Source organism: Bactrocera dorsalis, chromosome 2, assembly GCF_023373825.1.
Source record: "Bactrocera dorsalis isolate Fly_Bdor chromosome 2, ASM2337382v1, whole genome shotgun sequence".
Taxonomy (NCBI): domain Eukaryota; kingdom Metazoa; phylum Arthropoda; class Insecta; order Diptera; family Tephritidae; genus Bactrocera; species Bactrocera dorsalis.
The window spans coordinates 68,712,707-68,738,370 of record NC_064304.1 but is presented as its reverse complement, the minus strand read 5'-3'; the positions used below and the strand labels follow the sequence as shown (position 1 = coordinate 68,738,370).

The 25,664-nt window shown below is 35.6% G+C and overlaps 1 protein-coding gene and 1 long non-coding RNA gene across 2 annotated transcripts; both read right to left on the bottom strand.

Moving 5' to 3' along the window:
* Positions 1-11,940: 11,940 nt before the first annotated feature.
* Positions 11,941-15,099, bottom strand: LOC125776145 (uncharacterized). The gene is made up of 2 exons (XM_049447026.1): positions 14,467-15,099; positions 11,941-12,012 (listed from the first exon to the last, which is right to left on the bottom strand). Exons 1-2 carry the CDS (start codon positions 15,097-15,099, stop codon positions 11,941-11,943), a joined length of 705 nt encoding a protein of 234 aa, XP_049302983.1.
* Positions 15,100-16,499: 1,400 nt separating this feature from the next.
* LOC115065886 (uncharacterized) lies at positions 16,500-21,370 on the bottom strand. Its single transcript, XR_003845578.2, has 3 exons — positions 21,213-21,370; positions 20,076-21,148; positions 16,500-19,780 (listed from the first exon to the last, which is right to left on the bottom strand). It is a non-coding gene; the product is annotated as an uncharacterized LOC115065886 (long non-coding RNA).
* Positions 21,371-25,664: the final 4,294 nt, after the last annotated feature.

Below are 25,664 nucleotides of genomic sequence, written 5' to 3'. Positions count from 1 at the left end.
AATAAATGCATGAAACAGTATCCACGTGCTTTTCTTTCGGAAACACAAACTAGAAATTATGGATATTCACTCTATCGGTGTTGCTCACCAGACGACAATGGCAGAACATTCAGCATCCAATTTAGATCCAAGAGTGAATATCGAAGTTGGCAACACATGGATCGTACTATATTCACAATTATTATCTAATTCACATTCTAAACTCATATCAATGTTGAGTATTGCAGTTTGGTGTAATCGATAAAATACGTTTGTAAATACGTCACCAAAGGAAGCAACATTTGGAGAATGGCCAAAGAGTGCATTTCAACCCAGGGAATACAGTACAGCCAGTGGAAACACCACCAGCAACAAAATTAACATTTATGTGTTTTTGCTCAACTTTCGTCAGTGATCCGTTTGTAAGGACACTCGGAAATACCTTGATATTATACATAGAATGCATCGTCGAAGAAATAATTACACAGAAACAAGGGCAAGCAGTAGGGACATCCAAGTGTGTTATCAATTAATGCATTAGGACGAATTTACACAATCCAACCGAAAAACGACGATTGTTTCGACCTTCGGTTGCTATTGATAAATGTACGCGGTTCACCTTCATTTGAGTCATTGCGTACTGTGAATGATACGGTGTGTGCAACTTTTTGAGAAGCAAGCCAGCAATTACAATTGCGGGAAAATGATAATCACTGGAATGCAAATGCCTTTAAATCTGCGTCTGTTATGGGATACGAACAAAAATGGCATTGTCGAAGACATTTTACATCGTCTTCGCTAAAAATTGGAAAGGGATCAATTCCGGTTGATACTTCCGGTGGTTTGATATCAATTCCATCTGTCGTTTATCGATTCATGAAAGATCGACTCATCACGAATGTTTATCAGAACATTGGTCAAATTATCGTAACTGCGGTTCCTTGAATGCACGTGCAATGACAGCTGCCAAAAATACCGATGTTAATGACTTAAACTGGAAGATTCAAAGTCAAATTCCGGGAGACTTGCGCTCATACAAATCGATCGATCGTCTTGACAATGAAGACGACGCCGTGAATTATCCAATGGAATTTCTAAATTCTTTGGAGAGGCTTGGTATACCGCCGCATCATTTGCGTCTCAAAGTTGGATCTGTCATTATTATGCTTCCCAATCTTCATGCATCGAAACTGTGCAATGGAACCCGACTGATTGTGATGCACCTATCGAATACAAGGGGGCAGAATGCTTGATTCTACGAATTTCTTTGAGTTCTATCGATTTGCCATTTCAGTTCAAACGGATTCCGTTTCCAGTAAAAATTGCATTTGAGATGACAAGCATCAGGACACAAGGATAGTCGCTAGAAATGTGTGACATAAATTTGGAACTGCTATGTTTTTCACACGGCCAAAAATACGTGGCGTGCTCACGAGTTGGGAAACTATCTTCTCTCTACATTTACGCACTGGGACAGAAACCAAAAAATGTTCTTTGTCAAGCTGCGCTACATTGAAAAAAAATGTAAAAAATCGCAAATAAGTGATTATCAACGCAATATGATTTTTTGTCTTTTTTCATTTCAAAACACATAATTTCATGCAGGAAAACGGCTGCGGGGTCAGCTTGTATTATTATAATTTTGTTTGATGATTCCGAGGCTAATTTGTAAAAAACTCCTCGTTCGTGTTTGATTCTTATGGATCACCTCTCCTACTCATTGTGTCTACGTCCATGGGTTCTGGTCCCCTATTTTGTATTTGTTGTCTACTATTTACTGAATTTCTTTGCTGTTGTGAAGAATTATAATGATTTTGATTTGTTCGAACTTGTTCTGAATAGTTTGTACGATTTTGCCATCGAGGCTGTCTTGCTTGATTGGATTGTTGTCCATGAAGGTTTATTTGACGTTGTCCGGATTGTGGACGATACTGTTGTTCAGAAAAATTTTTATTTTGTGAAAGATATTGTCCTGAATAGAAATTTTTGTTGTCAACACCATTATTTTTGGTATTAGCTTGAAAGTTGTTTCCTCCTATTTTTAGATAAGGATTTAGATTGCCTTCATCCAACCAAATAAATTTATAAATTTCATTCGCCATTTCCGTTAATGAAGTGACCGATTGCACTGTATATGCAAATGTCCCTGATGTTAATTGTTTTATTCGCTGAATTGGCATTCCCGAAAAAATTTCTCTCATAGTGTCACCATTTTCGCTTAGTGCACTATATTCTGTTAGATCATCCACGATTTCGTTTAATCTTTTATTTAATTCCGCTATACTAACGGGTGATTTTTTTGAGGTTAGGATTTTCATGCATTAGTATTTGACAGATCACGTGGGATTTCAGACATGGTGTCAAAGAGAAAGATGCTCAGTATGCTTTGACATTTCATCATGAATAGACTTACTAACGAGCAACGCTTGCAAATCATTGAATTTTATTACCAAAATCAGTGTTCGGTTTTTTTTTTTTTTTCGGACAAATTTTGTTCAGCGATGAGGCTCATTTCTGGTTGAATGGCTACGTAAATAAGCAAAATTGCCGCATTTGGGGTGAAGAGCAACCAGAAGCCGTTCAAGAACTGCCCATGCATCCCGAAAAATGCACTGTTTGGTGTGGTTTGTACGCTGGTGGAATCATTGGACCGTATTTTTTCAAAGATGCTGTTGGACGCAACGTTACGGTGAATGGCGATCGCTATCGTTCGATGCTAACAAACTTTTTGTTGCCAAAAATGGAAGAAATGAACTTGGTTGACATGTGGTTTCAACAAGATGGCGCTACATGCCACACAGCTCGCGATTCTATGGCCATTTTGAGGGAAAACTTCGGACAACAATTCATCTCAAGAAATGGACCCGTAAGTTGGCCACCAAGATCATGCGATTTAACGCCTTTAGACTATTTTTTGTGGGGCTACGTCAAGTCTAAAGTCTACAGAAATAAGCCAGCAACTATTCCAGCTTTGGAAGACAACATTTCCGAAGAAATTCGGGCTATTCCGGCCGAAATGCTCGAAAAAGTTGCCCAAAATTGGACTTTCCGAATGGACCACCTAAGACGCAGCCGCGGTCAACATTTAAATGAAATTATCTTCAAAAAGTAAATGTCATGAACCAATCTAACGTTTCAAATAAAGAACCGATGAGATTTTGCAAATTTTATGCGTTTTTTTTTTAAAAAAAGTTATCAAGCTCTTAAAAAATCACCCTTTATTTACTTTCAGAATCGAAATTTCTTTCGTGATCATCATTTGATTTTTTGTGGGTCTATAATATTGCCTTAATTTAGTTTTACAACTTTCCCAATTTTCAGGTGGGTTTATTTACAAAAAATTTATTGCTGATCCACCAATTTTCAAATCATAAATAACCCTGAATACTATTTCTTCCTGTCCTACATAGTCCCTTCGTACCCTGTCAATTGCTTCAATGAAAGATGGCAATTTGTTTACAATTCCTTCAAAGGGAGATACATATCTTAAGTCTTTTTCGACTCTTTGCCTAATTGTAAGTTGATTTATTGCTGCATTTTGTGCTGCTATCTGTGTTAAAGATGCCAAACATCGAGTTAGCATTTCTATTTGCTCTGCCATATTTTTTATTTTTATTATTATTTTTTGCAATAAAAATTATAAAACAATTGCAACTCTGTTGGCTTGTTTCTTTTCTCGTTTGTTCGTTTCTTTTTCTAACGGTATTGTTTTTGAATTGATTGAAACATTTAGTGGGTATAATTTCTGTGTTGGCTTCAAATAAAACTACTACTTAAATTACTAAATTATTAGTTGAATATTATTTTACCTTGCTGTTGGTGCTGCTGTTGTTGCTGTTGTTACTGTTACTGGTGTCGTTGTTGTTGTTAATGTTGTTGCTGTGTTTTGCTGCTGTTGTTACTGTTATTGTTGCTGTTGCTTTTGTTAATGTTGTTGTTGTTGCTTTTGTTAATGTCGTTGTTGTTACTGCTGATGTTGCATTTGTATGGCACTTACAAATATCTCTGGTACACAATTACATATATTTTTTATAAAATTATTTTATAGTTCACTTTTTTTTACTTCAACAAATTATGCGAAATTGTATATGCTTTACATAAATATGACGCCTTAAAAAATTAGTTTTTCTTTTATTTTATTTTTTTTTTTGCAACTTTCATTTATTTAGCAAAGTTTATTAATAATTTATTTTCAATTTATTTATTTAGCGTATTTTATATAGTTTAATTTACTTCATTATATTTCATTTATTTAGTATAAGTTTGAGAATAAATTTTGCTTTCAACGCACTAAAATTGTTACGATGTATACGATGGGGAACACCGAATTACCGACTGCGCCAATTACGATATTATATGTAATTTATCAGAAATTACATATTTTCCGTTTGAATAAAAAACTCCGGCTAATTTTCCGTACTGTGCGGCTTGCCGTTCAGTTTATTAATAATCATTTTATTCTTTATAAAAATCTTATTTGCTAAATTTACTTGGAGCCGTTGTGCTGACTTGACATTCCTCAGCATCAACGACCCGGCATATCTTAAATATATATATCAAATAATAACAGTGGCATTGGATTTCATTTTTAAAGGAATTTAAAAGATGATTACTTGCTTATGCATATTTCTTTATTTATGTATTTATGCATTTTAATATGTATGTATGTAGTTGAATCTGAAGATTCAACTGAACTGATGAAAAATATTTAGAAAATACTAGTCTTTTTTGGTATATCGACAAGTTTGAAAGTGGTGGAGTCGTTTGACGACGCAACTCGCTTTTTATATAACTGATAAATGATAATTGTTGCAGCCAAAATTCGCACCCGCCTCTGTGCAGCAAAAAACGCACGCCAACAAACACAAGGAAGGTTCGACGTCGAGAAGCTGCAATCACAACAGACAGCAGAAATATTTTCTACTCGGCTTGCACTCCTGCTCTCTGAGAGCACTCGCCAACAACTCGGCATAAGGGAACTGTGGGACGGCATTTCAAACTCCTTACGTACAGCTGCAACCGAAACCATTGGTTTTCGGAAAGTGCAAAAGAACAGCTGGTACGACGACGAGTGCCGTGTCGCGGCGGAGAGAAAACAGGCTGCCTACCTCGCAACGTTACGATCGACCACAACACGTGCGGGATGGGATACATACCGAGAGTTGAAGAGGGAAGCGAGACGGATTTGCGGACAGAAGAAGAAAGAGGCCGAAATGCGTGAGTACGAAGAGCTTGATAAGTTGGCCGACAGGGGTAGTGCTCGAAAATTCTACGAAAAAATGCGGCGGCTTACAGAATGTTTCAAGACCGGAGCATACTCCTGTAGAACCCCCAAAGGTGATCTAGCCACCGATGCCCAGAGCATACTTAAATTATGGAGGGAACACTTCTCCAGCCTGCTGAATGGCAGTGAACACATAACACCAGGAGAAGGCGAACCCGATTCCCCAATCGATGACGATGGAGCAGACGTTCCATTACCCGGCCATGAAGAAGTTCGAATAGTAATTGCCCGCCTGAAGAACAACAAAGCGGCAGGGGCCGACGAATTGCGGGCCGGGCTGTTCAAACACGGTGCCGACGAACTGATAAGGAGCATGCATCAGCTTCTTTGTAAAATATGGTCGGACGAAAGCATGCCCAACGATTGGAGTTTAAGTGTGCTATGTCCAATCCATAAAAAAGGAGAGCCCACAATCTGCGCCAACTACCGTGGGATAAGCCTCCTCAACATCGCGTACAAGGTTCTATCGAGCGTATTGTGTGAAAGATTAAAGCCCACTGTCAACAAACTGATTGGACCTTATCAGTGTGGCTTTAGACCTGGCAAATCAACAACCGACCAGGTATTCACCATGCGCCAAATCTTGGAAAAGACCCGTGAAAGGAGGATCGACACTCACCACCTATTCGTCGATTTCAAAGCTGCTTTTGACAGCATAAAGGAGCTGCCTTTATGCCGCGATGTCTGAATTTGGTATCCCCGCAAAACTAATACGGCTGTGTAAACTGACGTTGAGCAACACGAAAAGCTCCGTCAGGATCGGGAAGGACCTCTCCGAGCCGTTCGATACCAAACGAGGTGTCAGAGAAGGCGACTCCCTATAGTGCGACTTTTTCAATCTGCTGCTGGAGAAAATAGTTCGAGTTGCAGAACTCAACAGAGAAGGTACCATCTTCTATAAGAGTGTACAACTGCTGGCGTATGCCGATGATATTGATATCATCGGTCTCAACACCCGCGCCGTTAGTTCTGCTTTTTCCAGACTGGAAAAGGAAGCAAACGAAATGGGTCTGGCAGTGAACGAGGGCAAGACGAAATATCTCCTGTCATCAAACAAACAGTCGTCGCACTCGCGACTTGGCACACACGTCACTGTTGACAGTCATAACTTTGAAGTTGTAGATAATTTCGTCTATCTTGGAACCAGCGTAAACACCACCAACAATGTCAGCTTAGAAATCCAATGCAGGATAACTCTTCCCAACAGCTGCTACTTCGGACTGAGTAGGCAATTGAAAAGAAAAGTCCTCTCTCGACGAACAAAAACCAAACTCTATAAGTCGCTCATAATTCCCGTCCTGCTATATGGTGCAGAGGCTTGGACGATGACAACAACCGATGAGTCGACGTTGCGAGTTTTCGAGAGAAAAGTTCTGCGAAAGATTTATGGTCCTTTGCACGTTGGCCACGGCGAATATCGCATTCGATGGAACGATGAGCTGTACGAGATATACGACGACATTGACATAGTTCAGCGAATTAAAAGACAGCGGCTACGCTGGCTAGGTCACGTTGTCCGGATGGATGAAAACACTCCAGCTCTGAAAGTATTCGACACAGCACCCGCCGCGGGAAGCAGAGGAAGAGGAAGACCTCCACTCCGGTGGAAGGACCAAGTGGAGAAGGACCTGGCCTCGCTTGGAATATCCAATTGGCGCCACGTAGCGAAGAGAAGAAACGACTGGCGCGCTGTTGTTGACTCGGCTATAATCGCGTAAGCGGTGTCTACGCCTGTAAAGAAGAAGAAGATAAATGATAATATCTTGATTTGAAATTGATTGGTACTTGCATACATATCCGCAGGATAGATGTGTATGAAAGTTTTAAATGATAAGAGGTATGATTTACATACATATATTATTATTGTAATATATAATTTTTTTAGGATACTACGACAATATGTCATATATGTACATACTCGTATATAGCATATACGTATACATGTATATGAAATTATATTGTATTATATTATCAAAGTTAAGAAATATTTAAAAAGTAGATTTTATTTGCACGTTAACTACAAATATGACCTTGAAATACCATAATTTCATTACAATATTATCAATTCTGCAAGAATTCACAAGAATTCGCAAAATGATATTCATATCATTTCATATGATTGCATGTAAACGTATAAAAATATAGGCAATAGAGCAACGTACGTCTGTAATAGCAATGTACATATATTTTCGAGCATAATTTTCATTGAATGCTCAGCTCTGTTCGCTCAGCACTGTTAAAATTTCTCCTTCTCAGTCAAAAGGAGTGAAATCCACTAATAGGATTTTGTCAGCTCTTGACAGGTTACACACCTGTCCGCAATTGAACCTTCTCTATATTATAAGTTCTCTGCTCGCAGCTTGTGCTTGGTTTCTTTGTATAAATTATTGCCGGTTAAATTAAAACGGCTAAAAAAATTTATTTTTTTGGTCAAAATGACCTTTATTGTCAAATGTTCTGCTAAGACTAAAATTACAATTTCAATTAACAATTATTTATAACTTAAAAATTACTTATGCTAGCACTATTGATTTATTTACTTGTGTCTTGTTATTCCGCGTGTGCCGGATGTTGATTTGTTAACTGCTCGACAATTGTTGCAATGGTTGCATTATTGTTGGTCAGCATTAATTCCTGTCTGCAGTTTATACTGCGTGTGCAGGATGTTGATTGATTAATTGCTTATCCAGCATTATTCTGCTTATCGCAGTTAACTTTAATGTTGCTAACTCCTCCGCCGTCAAAAACAAACGTCCTCGTTTGTTTAAACTATTAGGGTTATTGGCATTTTTGACGTGGGAGTTTCCGATTTGTCTCCTTTGTTATTGGCCACATTCACGTTTACATTGTAGCTCGATGGTTCTATTAGCTTTGTCTTACAATTCTTCCTTATGATTGATGCAGTGCCTATTGTTGCTAGACTGATTAGGCAAATAATTACTAATGAAAAATTTGTTATTAGAGCTGCTGTGTGGGTTGTCTGCAGTGTTTATAAATGATTGGTGTTATTTATGTGGAGTTCCTTTATCATCTCAAGGCTGAGAATTTCTTCCTCTTTGTTCGAAGGGATATTTGACTGTAGGATTGCGGGTAATGGTTTGCTAGTTAGTATTTCATTAAAGGAGTATTTTTGGTTGTCGATTAAAACTGTGGAATTACGATATTGAACGGCATATAATCCCACAAGATTTATTTTTTGGTTATCGATTTCAATTGTGCCATTATACTGGTTTAATAATATGATGCCAGGGTAGATGTTTTCTATCGATGGGATGTGCTGGTTATTTATTTGAGTGCATTCTGCTGGTTCGCTTCTGAGTAGTTGCGGGACACAAGTAGTATTATTAATATCTATCATATTCTTATAGTTACAAATTCCTATATGATTATTCTCGTTACATTTTGTTTTTATTCCAAATACCTTATGTTTACTACAGGTTACGATATCCTCATAGGGAAATTTAATAATATATTTATTTTTCTTTATGGGTTTGATAACAATGGAATCGCACATTTCTTCGTTTATTAATGGTATTCCTATTATATAAAATAATAGTGTTTCATTTGAGGCTACTTTTATATTTGCAAATTCCAGCGATTCTTCTACGTTATTTAATGTGAAGTTATTTTTTATAAAAATGGATTTTGCTAATGCTAGTTCTTCATTTGATAAAATATACGAATTGACGATTCCGGCTTTGGCCCAATGAATCGCATAATCAATATTAATAATTTCTTCTTTTAAAATCTTTAATTTATATTTTAATTCTATACCAAAATTGCGTTGTACATCTTCGTTAGATTGTACCGCTTTTAAAATCTTATTCGATACTCTCGTAATATTGTTTATCCTGTCAAAAATTATTTTATTTATTACTACTTGATTATTGTTATTGTTTATTATATTATTTATTTGATTATCTAAAATTACTAAGTCGTCATGATCGGGATTTCCCGCGATCCATTTCCAAACTTTTCCTATTGTTTCTATAGATTTTTTAAATCTTTTGGGTCGGAGTCTATTTAGGTAAGTTTGTGTAAGGGTTAATTCATTTATCAAGATGGGTAGAAAGGGATTTTCAGATGTTATCTTGGTTTTAATAATGTTGTCCATTTCGTCGAGTGTCATTTGAAATGCGTCTAGGTCTACTTTATGTATTATTCGGCAGGTTCCTGTTTGTATTCTTGTCAATCCTGTATCAAATGTTGCTAATTGTGAATTTGAATAGTCTATTATTTTAAAGTCTGCGTACACTAGGTGCACAAAAAACCTGCAAAGTTAAAGAGAAAAAAAAATTGCTATTGCCTGATGTTGCTTTTATGTACTGTTCGTCCTTTTTCAGTGATTACTACACTGGATTTGTCTTCCTTAACTGTTTCCTTTCTATATTTTGCTGTAAGTTTTGATCCTATTCGTTTGTTTATTCTGACATAATTTACATCTCCAGGTTAATAGGTTTCCGTGTTTTATTATGGTTTTCTAAATCTTTTGCCTGTCTTCTCCGAACGGTTTCTATATTTTCCTGTCGTGCATTTTCATACTGCTCTGGGTCTACTGTAACACGTTTGCCAAAAAATGTCTCTATCGGTCGTTTCCCTGTTGCGGAGTGTATGGTGTAGTTATATTCGTATGTACATCGATCTAAGAGTTCTTGGAATGAGCGGTGTGTGCGTTCCGTCTGAAGGCAGCGCATAATTTCAGACAGGGTAGAGTGAAATCTTTCTACTTGTCCGTTAACTGTGCTTGTGTATGGGGGAGTCTTAAAAATTTTAATACCGATTTGGTCTTAGACCATAAATTGTATGGAGGCTGAATTTAAAGATTTCTCGTTGTCGATAACTATTGTGTTGGGTATACCAAAAGCGAAAAGTATTTGTCGTAAAGGTTCTCTGATATCTTCTATTGAGTTTGACTCTATTATTTTAACTTGAGCATATTTGGAGAATTTATCTACTGCTGTTAGAACAAATTTTTTTTCCGTAATAATATGATGCCAGGTAAATATCTATATGCACAATTTCTCCAGGGTATTGAGGTATTGGGGTTTATTAGGGCGATCATACTTGTTTTCCTTGCAGACTCTACACTGTTTAATTATATTTTCTATTTTTGTTCGCATCTTTGGAATGTAACATCTTTGTGTTAGTTGTTTTTTTATTTTCGTTTCTATTGCTATGTGCTCGCTTGTGTTCGTTTAGTATTTCCTCGTTTTGTGCATTCTCGCTTGTTATGTCCTTTACTTCTGTTTGGGTGTAACGAATTTTATAAATACCAAAGTGAAGTGGGTAAATTTCTTGGATTTTCCCTATTATTTCTTCAGAGGTAAATATACCACTTATCACTGAGGGATTAAGGTATCGTTTCAATATTGAAGTTAAATTCTCTGTTGAAAACTTGGGTTTGGTGATTATATGTTTATGGTAGGTCGGGAATGGTATTTAAACTGGTAGCTGTCTTCATCTGCTAACGAGATCCAAATTTGATTTTTGAATGCATTTATGGGTCCTTCTACTGCTGGAATTAAATTGTGTGATGAGCTTTCGTCGGAATGTGAAGCAACTGATAGGGAGTTTACTTCAAAAGGCCTGGATAATGTATCTGCAACCACATTGGCTTTCCCAGGTTTGTATTTTAATTCATAGTTGTATTCTTCAAGTATGGCTTTCCATCGCTTTAGTTTGGAGGTATTATTTTTATTACTGAGAGCGTATGTAAGTGGTTGGTGGTCTGTATGTATTACAACTTTTGCTGTAACGTATAGATAGTTTCTAAATGAGTTCTGTGCCCATATTTCTTTTTCGTTAACTGCGTAATTTTCTTCGGCCTTGTTCAATGTTCTTGATACAAAGTTTATTGGTTTGCCATTTTGCTCTAAAACGGCACCTATGGCATACTTTGAGGCATCAGTAGTTAGGTCAAATTCTTTCTTGTAATCAGGATATTGTAAAATTACATCTTTAGATGTCAGTGTGGATTTAATTTTGTTGAATGCAGATTTAGCTTCCTCATTTAGGTTTATTTGGATTTTTTTCGAGGTTCTTTTCGAAATTCTTCTTTCCTCACCTCTAAGAAGGGATGTAAGTGGCCTGGCCAATTTGGCATAATCCTTGATAAATCTTCTATAGTGTCCGGATAAGCCTAAGAATGATCGTAAGTCCTTGATTGTCTGGGGGTATGGAAAATTTAATATTGATTGTACTTTGAAAGGGTTTGTAGAAATTCCTTTGGAAGATACAACGAATCCTAGGAATTCGACCTGGTTTTTGAAGAATTCGCATTTATCGATGTGAACCTTCATGTTTGCTTTACTGAGGGTATCAAAAATTGTGTCTATGTGTTCGGAGTGTGATTTTTCGTCTCTACTAAATATAAATATATCGTCTATATATACATAGCATATTTTGCCTATGTATTGCCTTAGTATGTCATCAAGCGTCCGTTGAAATATGGCTGGGGCATTTTTCAAACCAAACGGAAGTGAAAAGATTTAGATATGTATGGTGAGTAATTTTTATTTTGTCGCCTACTGAGTTGGCTAGAAAAGGAGTACTGTTCGCTATCGCTTTTTCTACTAAGCTTGATTGTATGTAATTTTTATTGGATCCGGTGTCTACTAATATTTGCATTATGTCGCCGCTCTTCGTCCTGCATCTGAAGTAAGGTAGCGAAGAGCTATTTAGTCTAAAAAATGTACGTCAGTGAGGTCGAGTGCTTCTTCAATTGTGTCCTCGTGTTTGCTCATTGTAGTCTATTGGTTATTGTAGTTGTATTGGTCATTGTAGTTGTATACGCTTTCTTTGTATTGGTCCTTTGGTGGTTCGTTAGAATTTATGTGAAAGTTTCTTTGCACTTTTTGTGGGGGGTTATTTATCATTGAAGCGTTTGATAGTCTTTTACCGAATTCGTGGGGTTTTGGCCGATTTGCGTAATTAACGGCTCTTGTCCTTATACTCTCATCCACGTCCATCGGTTGAGGTGGTTTAGGGGGTCTAGGAGGAGCAATGTTTTGCTGTGGACTATATAAATTCTGGTTTTGTTGCCGATATTGTTGACTAAATTAATTTGGATTCCGATTTGAATGTTGTTGGATGTTAGAGTGATTAGGGTTTAGTTGGTTGCTATGGTAGTTTTGTGGGTTGTAATATGTCAGGGGATTTGGTAGATAAGCTAGTTCAGGATAAAATTTGGATGTGGTTTGAGGTTTTAATGGTTGATGATATCTGGGTTGGGTGTATTGCCGTCGTGGCTGTTGCTGATTTATGAATTGTTGACGAGAAGTTGATGGTGTGATAAAGGTTTGGTTATTAGCGTGAGAAGCTCTGAAGCTTAGGTTCTCTAATTTGAGACAAAGATGGAGGGCTTCGGGTAGGCTTTTTGGTTCTTTAATGCCAAGTAGCCGGGGAAGATCACCAGAAAGTCCTCTTATAAAAATATCGAGGGCTTTAGCGCGGTAATTCTTCGTTAACAAGTGGACTGCTTCTTCTCCTATCTCCATACATCCTATCTTGTTCAGAAGTAAAGATAAGTGTCCATATATCTTTTGATAAAATTCGTTAATTGTCATTCGTCCTTATATAAGACATGTCATTTGGTACTCTAGAGTGCCTATGTCTCGTTTGTCTGCGTAGTGAGTAGTCAAGCAGCGGGAGATTGCTGTCCAGTCTAGGGGGGTGTTGTAGGATTCTAAGGCTATATCTGCCTTTCTTCTTTATTTAAGTGTCCCTTTTAAGGGTTGGTAGATTCTTAAAATGCGTTCGACACTTTTTTTCCAGGAACTAAATTCTGAAGCATTTCCTGAAAATTCCCTTAGGGATCTCACAACGTCTGGAATCTTATCCATTTCATTGGTGTTGTTTTGGAATTGTTTGTCTATTGTTTGGTCCGTAATGGCCGGGTTTATTTTATTACTAGCTGACCCCCGCATACGTTGTCCTGCGTGAAATTATGTGTTTTGAAATGAAAAGAAAGTTGAATTTACGTTGTGTTAAAAATCTTTTATTTTCGATTTTTCTAAATTTTTTTCAATGTAACGCAGTTTGATAAACAACATTTTTTAGTTTTTATTCCGGAGTGTAAATGAACAGAGAAGATGGTTTTCCAACTCGGAAACACGCCACGTATAACTGGCACGCACTCTTGCAATCGTAGTTACGATAATTTGGCAAATTTGGCATAAACATTCGAGATGAGTTCACATTTCGTTGAAGTAAATTGACAAAAGGCAGGTGGAATTGATATCAAACCACTGGAACCGAAATTTGCCTATTTCCAATTCTTATCGAATACAATGTAAAATGTCTTCGGCAATGTAATTTTGTTCGTATTCCAAAATTGACGCGGATTTGAAGGCTGATATGTCGAAATGACCATCGCGAAAAATGTGCGAACTTCAGTGGCATGCGAAGTGGCTATTGAATCGTCCCCCGTTTCCATTGATTATCATGTTCCAGCAATTGTAATTGCTTGCATGCTTCTCAAAAAGTTACACACACTCTACTATTCACAGTGCGCAATGACTCAAATGAAATTGAACCACGTACATTTATCAATAGCAACCGAAGTTATTAGCAATCGTCGATTTTCGGGTAGATTTCGTCATACCTGAGGAGGACTTTATTAATTTTATTAAATGAAAAACAAAATATATCTTTTCATAATTGCGTTTATTCCATAGGGTTCCATAATTTCAATTATATTTTTACGAATCGCTATTGAACAACTTGGCATTTTGAAGTAAACACTGAGCTCAACACCACGCGCGCTCTAGAAAGCAACTAATAGCCTATATACCCTTCACTGCTTCTCTCTATTCTAATGCATTTTGATAAACTATATTTTTAGTTTTATGCTCTGGTGCAAAAATAAATAATGTTGATGGTTTTCCGACACGGGAACAGGCGACATATAATTGGCCATGTGCAAAACATGGATTTTCTAGGCTGATGCCACATACACTTAGCGACTGCCCTTGCGATTTATTTATTGACATTGCAAATGCAAGCCGTACTGGAAACTGTAAACCTTTAAAGCTGAATGGTATGTCTTTCGGTATCATAGGGAAGCGTGGGATTAAAACATCTTCGCCTTTGTACTTCCCTTTCAAAATTGTGGCTTCGATGACGTTGTTCAATAATTTCTTCACTGCAAGCCGGGTACCATTACACAGACGTGGCGGGTGTATGTTCCGTAACATAATAATTACTGATCCGGTTTTTAATTGCAGATTATGAGGTGGTAAGCCGGGCAATTCCAGCGAATTTAAAAATTCTGTTGGATAATTGACAACTTCATCTTCATTAGTAATGGAATCAACTGATTTGTAATTCTTCAATTCGCCAGCTAGTTTCTCTTGAATATGAAAATTAATTTCATTCACATCAACATTTTTTGCGGCCAATATAACACGATCGATTAACCAAATGTGATTTACGTAATTTTGAGCAATGTTTGGGAAAACCATCTCCATGATTTCGGTCTTTGATTCACAAAAGTTACAAAAATTGGTAGGGAATGTAATATATCCAGATGATGTATCAACAGCAATAATACCATTACCAATATCGACCAGTTGTTTGGAAAACACTTCTCCAGACTGGTCTTCCTGCAATTCAACTCTCATGTTTATACTTAATTTAAGTGTTTTAATGTATTTCCATAAAATGGACGACTTCAAACAGGCATTCAGTTCATCAGCTGGCGTTGAGCGTGGAACAATTGGCAATATTTGTCGAAAATCACCTGCCAATAGTATCATTGCACCACCAAACCGGTTTTTGTTATTTCGTAAATCTTGCATCGAGCGATCTAATGCCTCCAAAGATTTTTTGTGTGCCATCGTACATTCATCCCAAATGATCAATCTTGTTTGCTGCAGCACTTTGGCCATCGCAGAATTCCTCGAAAGGTTGCAAGTTGGAGTTTCATTAATTTGAAGGTTTAACGGCAGCTTGAGAACTGAATGAGCTGTTCGACCGCCTTCCAACAACGTAGCTGCAATACCTGATGAAGCGAGGGCTAGTGCACTTCCATTTTGCGACCGAATTGTTGCCAAAATCAATGACAACAAAAAAGTTTTCCCAGTTCCACCGGGAGCATCTAAAAAATAAAATCCGCCAGTTCCATCGTTCACTACTTTCATGAGCGTATCCTAAGCATATTTTTGTTGTTGATTTAAAAGGGGAACTGTTCTATCAACCATTTCTTGTAATGTTTCGGAATCGTATTGGGCTTCGCGTCTCAATTCTTGATCAAATGAGTCGAACATTGGGCGTTTGGGTCCTATCATTCCTATTTGTATTAATACTTTGTTAGTAAGCATCAAGCACATGTCCTTAATTAAAATTAATGCTTCATTGTGAATTTCTTCGTTCATTTGCAAATCTGCATTCGATGTTCTAAGACGCATCTGATGCAATATATCTTCCGCCATATGATCTTTGTATTTTTGCCATAAATCAGTCGGTGCTGATGGGAAGCATGTAGACAAAACTATAGAAAATAATGTTCGTATTTGTTTAGCATTTGACGAAATCACAGCATTTTCGAGGGTCTGGTCCCAATGAGTGTCATTCTCTAACAATCCCAAATTTTGACAGGCTTCTCTGTATGTGTCTCACAATACACCATTAACAGTTCGCAGATGTTGGACCACGAACATTGACTAACAATAAACGCAAATAAAAACACTCGTTTTGACTGGAATGGACTGCATAAAGACGGCCTAGTGCATCGGTGGAAAATACTTGTGGGTAATCTGAAACTGGCTATCCTCGTTTTCGTCGTTGAAATTTTTTGGATGATTGATTCCAGGTATAATATTTTGGCATTTCGGAGTAAAGTAGCGTTCTGGCAAAATCATCATTCTGGCACATTTCAAAGAAGCTGGTTAATGTTGTCGATGGTGGCCTGTCAACTCGTTGTAATACGTTTGCATCTGTAAAATACACCCGTTGACCATTTTGCAAATGTACAACCAAGTGAACAACAGTAGGGTGTCGTTCATGTATTGGAAACGAAAATATACGACACATGCATTGGTTACTACTAACATAGCGGCCCATTTGATATTAAATGATTTCATCATATGAATTTTCGGCAGCAACTCCGAAGACAGCCATGTCACTACCTTTGTTCACATACTTGCAAATATATTTAATCGATTTTATTTCCAATTCTTAACAAATACAATGTGAAATGTCTTCGGCAATGTACTTTTGTTCGTGTTCCATAATTGACGCGGCTTTGAAGGCTGATATGTCACCATCGCGAAAAGTGTGCGCAATGACTCAAAGCAAACTGAACGACGTACATTTATTAATAGCAATCGAAGGTATTAGCAATCGTAGTTTTTCGGGTGGATTATGTAAATTCGTCCTAAGGAATTAGTTGAGAACACACCTGGATGTCAATCTATTGGTTGGCCTTGCTTTCTGCGTACCTGTTTCTTCGGCGATGCATTACATGCATAATATCAAGGCATTTCCAAATAGAGCAATGTTCTCACAAACGAATCACTGACGCAAGTTGAGAAAAAAATTGTCAATGTAAATTTTGTTGTTGGAAGTATTTCTGCTGGCTGTACTGTATTCTCTTCAATATTCACTACTCTAAGTTGAATGGTAAATGTCGTGCCATTTTCGTCTGATGAGCTACGACGATAGAGTGGATATCCATCATTTCCAGTTTGCGTTTCCGAAAGAAAAGCACGTGGATAGTGTTTCGTGCATTTATTGCAAGTGTAATTGTGGTGCCCGCAAGATCCATGCGCCATATTGGTTTTCATCACTTCGTAGAATAATGGATCTTTCTCTGCATGAGGAATTTCCGCAGAAATGATTTCATCAATTTGATCTGGTGTAACCACCATCCACCATTCAAAGAAGAATGTGCACGTGCGGCAAACCTCTTTTTTGCAACTCAGCAGAGTACATCCAGCATCTGACTGCACCATACTTGTATATACATACGTTGCTTCAAGATAAAGTCCATCAAACATCGTAGCTGTTGTTTGAAAAGTCTTGCTGTATTATCGTGATGATCGCTTGCTGATTGACAGCGATCCATAATTCCACACATATGTTATCGCATCCTGGGAGTCTCATGTAGTTCATGTGTCTTGGGCTGCCATACGTAGATGGCAAAAAGAACGACGACCGATATTAGAGCGAGGTCTTCGTTGCTTCGTAACAAATTTCAATCTGTAATTGATCACTTCGTTTGAAACACACATAAAGTTTTCACTGAATAATTTTCAAAATTTGTTTTTAAAATAGCCGGAATAAAAAAGCAAGCGACCGAAATTGAACGATTCAAATAATTTACAAATCAAAATATTGAAAAACAAAACAAAAAAGAATTGTATGAAAAGTCACTTTTTGGAAATTTCCAATCTTTCGGCTTTTCCTTATGAAAAGTATATGGTTTGTTTTATATCTAACCCTTTCCAGATCCACAGCGAACAACTTCTGATTTCATGAAGATTGGTTCCGCCGTTCTCGAGCGTTAGCGTTACTAAAAAACAAACAATAAATTTTATGTACTACATTAGGTACACTTGCCTCTATTGCTAAAGTTACCATGTTTTTTATCATGTTCGCCAATTCTGGCGGAATTGTGTTATTAGGACCTGACGGTGCTGTTGGTGCAGCAGGAGAATTAATCCCGAGTACAGGGGGTCTAATTAGATTGTTTGGATTTGCCATTTTTAATTTTTTTTCCTTTCTTTTTTTCCTTTGAGTATTTATATTTTTTGTTATCCCTTCTAGCAAGGGGGCTTTTTACCCTGGAGGGTCCGGTCAACTTCTGAGTTGGCTACGGAATCACATAGTTAAGCAATATTATTTTCAGTTTAGTTTATATTATTGGCTGTATAAGCCGTATTTTATTTTTTTGGTTATATTTACTTAAACTATAGCTTTAACGAGAATTCTGTAGCAATTTTTCTGTAGCTTAATAGTTAAAATTTTCCTCTTACTTAATAATTTATTTATTATTAAGAACAATTTTTTCTTTTTTAAACTTTTTTCACAATTTTTCTTCTCTCTGTTTTTTTTTTATTATTAATTACATTTCTTATGCTACTTACACTATATACAGCTTCATTATCCTCTTAACCGATGATCGTGTATTTGTCCCTTTTCCTTGTTGGTACTGAGGTACACCTTCTCACACTGTTTTTGTTACTGTAGGCTTTGTTGGCTGTAGGCTTTCGCTGTTATTCCTTGTTGGTGTCGTTGGAGCATCCAGGAAGTCTCTTGTTCTATCCTCCACACGCTCACTGTCTTTTTCGCGGCGTTTTTTACTATATTTTTTTAAAGGCACTTTTAGACTTTCACGAACCAACAAGCTTTTTTTAAGCTCGGGCGCCAATTATTGTCGGTTAAATTAAAACGGCTAAAAAAATTTATTTTTTTGGTCAAAGTGACCTTTATTGTCAAATGTTCTTCTAAGACTAAAATTACAATTTCAATTAACAATTATTTATAACTTAAAAATTACTTATGCGAGCACTATTGATTTATTTACTTGTGTCTTGTTATTCCGCGTGTGCCGGATGTTGATTTGTTAACTGCTCGACAATTGTTGCAATGGTTGCATTATTGTTGGTCAGCATTAATTCCTGTCTGTAGTTTATACTGCGCGTGCCGGATGTTGATTGGTTAATTGCTTATCCAGCATTATTCTGCTTATCGCAGTTAACTTTAATGTTGCTAACTTATAGGCCTGCGGTTATTTATTATTTGAATGATTGATCTAAGTCTATTGCAAATCGGTAGTCGTTAACATAAAAAATATTTGGTTTAAAGGATAATTTAAACCAGTTATGAATGTTCTAAGCGCGGTTTCTCAGTTTTTATTATTTAATTGTTTTGTAATTTCGGAATTTCTTCCGTGTGTTATAGTTTTATTAATTAATAGTGCTTATTTCTTATTGACTTCATTGTAATAATCTATTAAGGATTGCGATCATTTTCTAAGTATGCTCATTTCATGATCAATTATGTATATAAATTGGCCTTCTATCCGAATAATAATATAAACGAACTCACTTGCGTAGCAGTTATGTTTTCTATCTGGCTATTTAGCTGAGCTACTTGTATGTCAGTTCTTAAGTTTGTCGTTTGAATCGCAATCAGTCGAGCTATGCCTTCAGCCATATTATCCACTTTAATCTTTTATTTTTTATATATATTTAATACAATGATAAAATTTGTCTTGTTTCATTTTGTTTATATATATTTGTTATACTAATATATGTAATATACAAAAAAACTTTTTTAAAACGATTTTGAAATAACACGGTTGGTGAAGAAGAAATTTTATTTTTTGCAGTATTAGATATCATCCAAATAGCCCTTTACGGCTTTTTTATTTTAAGCGATCGTCTCCGTGTCGATTGTTTGTTGCATTATCGGTACACCGTACAAAACATTCTCTCAAACTTTTTGTTTTTATTTTGTGTGTTTTAGCCTTAGACCTCCTAGGTTTTGGGTTTCGAGTTCGCGATATTTGTTTTCCTTTTAAATTTAAGGAGAATGAGTTGGAATTAAGAGAAAGAGATTTGATGATTAAATAAAAATAATTGGAGTTAAGGGAAAAGCAAGAATTATTACTAAAAGACAAAGAAATGGAGATGAAACTAAAATAATTGCAAATTAAATTAAAAATAATGGGAATACAAATGAAACAAAGATTGGCAATGGAGGAATTGAAACACAAATACAAATAAGTGAAAGATAATACAGTAGTGCAAGTGAATATTAAATTACCTGTAGTGAATTAATGTACCTGAAGTTTGTTTTTAATATTTACCTTTTATATTAATTTTTAAATAAAAAAAAACATTTTTATATATGTTTTAATTAAACCAATGAATAGTAAATATACTTTGGAATTATGATGTATTTTAAGTTAATATATGATTTTGTATGAAGTCAAGAAGGCTAGATTTTGTGTTACTTTCTGATGGTAAGCTATATTGAGGTGGGTTGCTTTCTTCGTTTTCAATTTGGAAATTGATTAGCATATTATGGAGAATGCAGCATACCATTATCCACTCATTGCACTCTCTTTTATTGTGCTCATTTATCATTCTAAATTCTTTCGAACACGATATTTTGAAAAGTACTTATTGAAACTGTTTCTTTCTTCCGTAGTGTAGTCCGTACTATTTTTACTGATGTACATAAAAACTACTTGCGTGGTTAGGCGCTATATCCAACAATGCATTGAGAGTCAGATGGCGTTATGAACACTTCCAGGGTATCTTATTGTGACTTGTTTAATTCGTAGCCTATAGTCACAAACAGCTTGCATTTTAATGGCATTTGGCGTTTTCGTGAATAAAAAAGTTTATGTTTTTTGGCTGGCGCTTCAGCCAACTTTAATTTGGATCCATCAATATATCCTATACAACCTGGCATCTCTTTCCGCGTTCCAGTAACAATTTCCAACCGTTCCTTTTCATTTGGCCAAAACAGAAAGTTAACCTCAATATTGCTTTAAATACGCCTTTAGTTATATTTTGAATAGTTCCCCCATCGCCCACGCCAAACAGTGAAGCCACCTTTCGTATAGATAATCCATCTCCGGAGGATCCTAACCTAAATAACACTATTTTTAATTGTGAATGCAAAGGAAGTTATGCTCCACTAGAATTTGTGTTAAATACACTATCGTCCTTTATATAACCTAGGAAGCGGCCAAATTCGACCGGGCGAACACGAATCATTTCGTTGAAATGGCTGTCATCAAAATTCCTAAGTATAACATGTCGCCATTGGGATGACTTTGGTATTCCGAGATGAACACTTCTACGAGTGTTTAATAAGTGAAGAAAGTTCAATGAAAAGTTTTCAAACATTTCGTCCGCATCTTCCTCGTCGCTGTAAAGTAATTTTTACGTAAATAAATATCAAAGCGAGACTTGCTTATAATAGTAAAACTCACAAGAGTCAAGTATCATCAGGTTTAATGCCTGATTCTTTACAGCGCGCCCATTATTTTAAATTTTCAATTCTCCTTGGCATTTTGACTGCGAAATACTTATTTTTGCAAATATTGTAATTTATGTTTTTTCAATCAGCTGATTGATAAGTGATTTACCACAACAAATTTATAACGACGTGTTCACAACCATTGCGTTTTTTCTTAATTTTTGTTTATAACTTACAACTTTATGAGACTATGTGAAACCCCTTGCGGCGGTTAGATTTAATTTAAATTTATTTTGCAATATTAATTTTAATATCATTTAATTTTCAATTTTAAAATTCGCGACAATATCGAAAACGTACAATACTTCAATACTGCATAATAAACGTTCAATAAATATTGCCATTCGGGATCGTGGTTAATATAAAAATATTGAACGTGTAGCCAGCGTCATAGAATCTGATGATTGCTTATTTTTTCGTTTTCGTTTTTTATATGACATCTCTAGGAGTTGAATTTAGCATCAGAAGCCATAATTACTTTTTTATAAAAACATGTTCTCAAAATACTCGCGGTATAACGATTGCAAAACATAGCTGTATGGATAACCTATATTGTACAATATTTCTGAACAATTTTTAAATAAATAAACAGTTTTAGTGGATACGTGCGTTTATTTCATTCACAACACCCACACCTTAATTAAATTTACAGATGTTGGCAGAATATATAATTTACATATTTAGAAAGCTGCCACAGTTCGACCATCCTGACTATGGCTTAACCAATGTTTCATATTTGCCATTCCCCGTATTCTTTCTTATGCTTAGCCAAATTCCATAGGAAATCCCTCGACGAATCTAAGTAAATACCTGTCATTACGGGGCATCTCGACAAGATAAAATCTATGTCTTACTAACTGTATTGCCGTGCCTGTTGTCTGTGGAGACTCCATATTGTTATTACTTACAATATATGGCAAACTAATTAGCAATAACTTCAGCAGTTTGACAGTGCAGTTTTCATTTCTATGAAAATTTCGAAGAGGCAACATATCCCATTTACACATATGCCGACGGCATTTTCATTTCGGTAATATGAAATTTAGAGGAGCGAAAATTAAGACAATTGTGTTGTGTTATATTAAAAAAATAAAATAAAGTACATTTTCAAAAAAACATTTTTCAAAAAAATTAATATTTAGTTTAATATTGTTAATTATAAAAATAAAATAAAGTACATTTTCTAAATAGTATTTTTCAAAAAAATTAATATTTAGTTTAATATTGTTAATTTACAGAATAATTATGAAAATTGGGTTGGGAATGAGCGAAGTCTTAAATTTAATAAACTTATACAAGCATAAATCAAAATATCATTTCTTTAATTTTAAATTTATTATTTTAATTGGCATATAAAATTTATGCCACAATTATTATATAGTAGTCCAAAAATATGAATTCTTATTTTCCCAGAAATACATTTGTAAACAAAAGGATCGTTATCCTTTTTTTATTTTCTTCATAAAAGATTTAAGCAGTTCAAGAGCTCAAAACATGCGCTACATCAGCTACCTACCTGGCGGCATTTCGCAATGGGATAAAATAAGTTTTTCAAGAGCTCAAAGCATGCGCTACATCAGCTCGAAGCTACATACCCTACGTCTTTGCGCAAATGATTATGTAATGATAACAAATGCCCACATACAGATTTGGCAATGACAATAGCAATAGATTTGACAGTTAGTAAGACATAGAATTTATCCTGTCGAGATGCCCCGTTAGGAAGTAGTTTGCAAACTCTGTAGAGACACCGTGAATACTTATATAATTTTTTATCATAACATAATCGCCTTTCATATCTGTCGTGTTTATCTTTCAACAATTTATTATAATTTTGAGACTTTGTAATATTTTCTGCTGAATTATCCTTAATTTTTGCTAAGTTACGTTCATTTCTGTTTAAAACGTTTTCTTCTAGTCTTTCTCTCAGAAAGTCAACGACAGTTCCCTTTTGTGAAACTCCGAAAGTAGTTCGCTTGGAATTGTACCTATACCACGGTAGAGGAGGAGTAGAGTAACCACCAGCTGATGTTATGTAAACAAAGGCAGTGCTGAGGGGTGCCACTGTAGAAACGTCAAGGGGAGTCCGGGGAGTGACTCTTAACCGGAAAATGGTTGCTTTGTGTTTTGCTCTGTGTATTTTCTTAAAATTTATGGAAATTAGTTATAACCAAAAATATTGGTTATATATAAAACTTTAATATATTTTCAAAAGAAAATCGTTTTATTTTAACATATGTGTATTCTTAAAGAGGAGAACAATATGAGCAAATACATAAAAAAATAAGTTTTTTATTTATGCCTCTTTTTAACTGTGGTAAGTTAATAAATGTTCGCCACAGAAAAATGATACGAACAAATAAGCAACCATGCCGAATAGTGGGGTCCAGATTAAGCTCATTCACAGCTATATTTGTATTTTTGCCGTCGCATTGCTAGGTAAGGTAAAATTAAACTTTATTTCAAAAGATTTACCAGGTATTTTTAAATTTTTTTTATAGAATCAGCAGAGAAGCTGATGTAGAAGTTTGATTATTTGTATGTTTTATACGGTAGTCCCAAACCAATGAGCTTTTTGCTTGAGGGTGGAAATATCTTTTTGAAGAGCAAATACTACGGTGAACACATTAGGATGTTGCACAAGCTATTGTCAATTGCGCTAATTATCCCGATACTGTTGGTCAAGTTTATCAGGGTGTTGGGTAGGTTTTGAGCAAAATTGTATTTACATAATGCTAAACACTCAACACCCACCTTGCAGACCAAAGCGTTACCAGATGAGCGAATTAATTGACTGGTTCCATCGTGTTATGCGCAAAAATGAAAAATGGTAGGGATACCGTCGTTAAGACATGCGTTGCGATCCTATCTTCCTATTGAAAGCCAAGTTCACCAAAACCGATAGAACATCGGGAAGAACTACGTATGTTTGCATAAAATTAATGGCAACAACGCTAACAACAACAGCCAAGCAAATAACAAACAACACTCATCAAATGAAAGTTGGTGGCGTTGGTGGCCCAGCAGCGATTTATAAAGAAACATTTGCATCTACGCGAATTACAATTCGTCTTTACATCTAGTGAATTATGGTCGTTTATGAACGATGTGGAAATTGATAATTAAACTTTAAAAAACAAATAAATGTAATTTGGTTAATAATGATCCGCTAAATTAAGGAATTTGAGTTGAGTAAATTTCAAATGGAATATATTTCGAACAATCGGTGTATTTGTATAAACAACGTCAAACTATTTCTTGCATAGAAATCTTATATTCACGTATGTAGGTGTTAGTACTTTTTTAAATATGAAAGTATATAACTTATCGCAGTTATTTGTTCACTACTTTTGTTTTCATTATTGCGTTTAGTTTTACTTTGTGAACAGCAAAACTGGCGGACCCTTTTTCTAACGATTTTATAATAAAAAGTAAATTATAACTAAATGTTTTATTTCAGTAGATTTTATTTATTGTTTTTTTGTTTTATACATATTTTTTTGCCTATACAGTAGAATCCCGATTATCCGGATCAATTAAAACCAGGGGTATTCCGTACAATCGAAAATCCGGATAATCGATTTCAAAGCAAATCAAACAATATTTAAATTATAATAAAGTTTTATTATGTAATAAGTTTTACAAGTGTAGTTCAGATAATATGTAAGATATATAAAAACCGAGCTATAACGATAAATAATGTATTACATAATGCCTATGTAATTTAAAATTTTGGTTGGAAATAACTTGTTATTGGTCTTTGACGTAAATCACATCGTTCCATTGCGGCCAAGTCCCCGATTCGTTTCAGTTGTAACAACTGTATGGGATCCGATACATCCTGTCTTTCAAACCACTTGAAAGCAATATCAAGAGCTTCAAAAGCTTCTGCGTGAGATGGTACTTGACATACATCCCCAGTTTCAGTATCTTCTTCATTTTCTCTTTCGTTATTGTTCAAATCCTGAATGATTTCTTCATCAGTTAATATTTGGAATCCAGGGTCTTCATTATCGCAGTTCAGCCATTCCTTAATATTTTCTTCATCGCACCCTTCAGCAATGCTAAGAATTTTCATTGCTTCTGTTATTTCTTTAAAATCGTCATGCGGTTTAATCGAGGAATTAGATAGAGTTAATTTTAATAATTTATTCCAAGCTCTTTTTAATGTTTGCAATTCCACAGAGTTCCACGCTTCTACCAGCATATAACAACAATCTTTTAAATTTGTTTCTTAAAAAACTTTAACGTCGTTTCTATTTCACTGTCCTCTGTTGTCAAAAGACGACGCAATAGTCGTTTTCTGTATAAACGTTTTAAAGTTTCAATGATACTTTGGTCCATTGGTTGCAATATTGATGTTACGTTAGGGGGTAAAAACTTAACTGTGAACTTCCCATTTTCT

Excerpts from the sequence above, each read along its gene's own strand:
- LOC125776145 (XM_049447026.1), bottom strand. The coding sequence starts at position 15,099 with ATGGCACACAAAAAATCTTTGGAGGCATTAGATCGCTCGATGCAAGAT. Across the intron at positions 12,013-14,466 it reads TGCAATTAAAAACCGGATCA|ACTACAATGAGCAAACACGA; the intron begins GTAATTATTATG and ends AATAACCAATAG.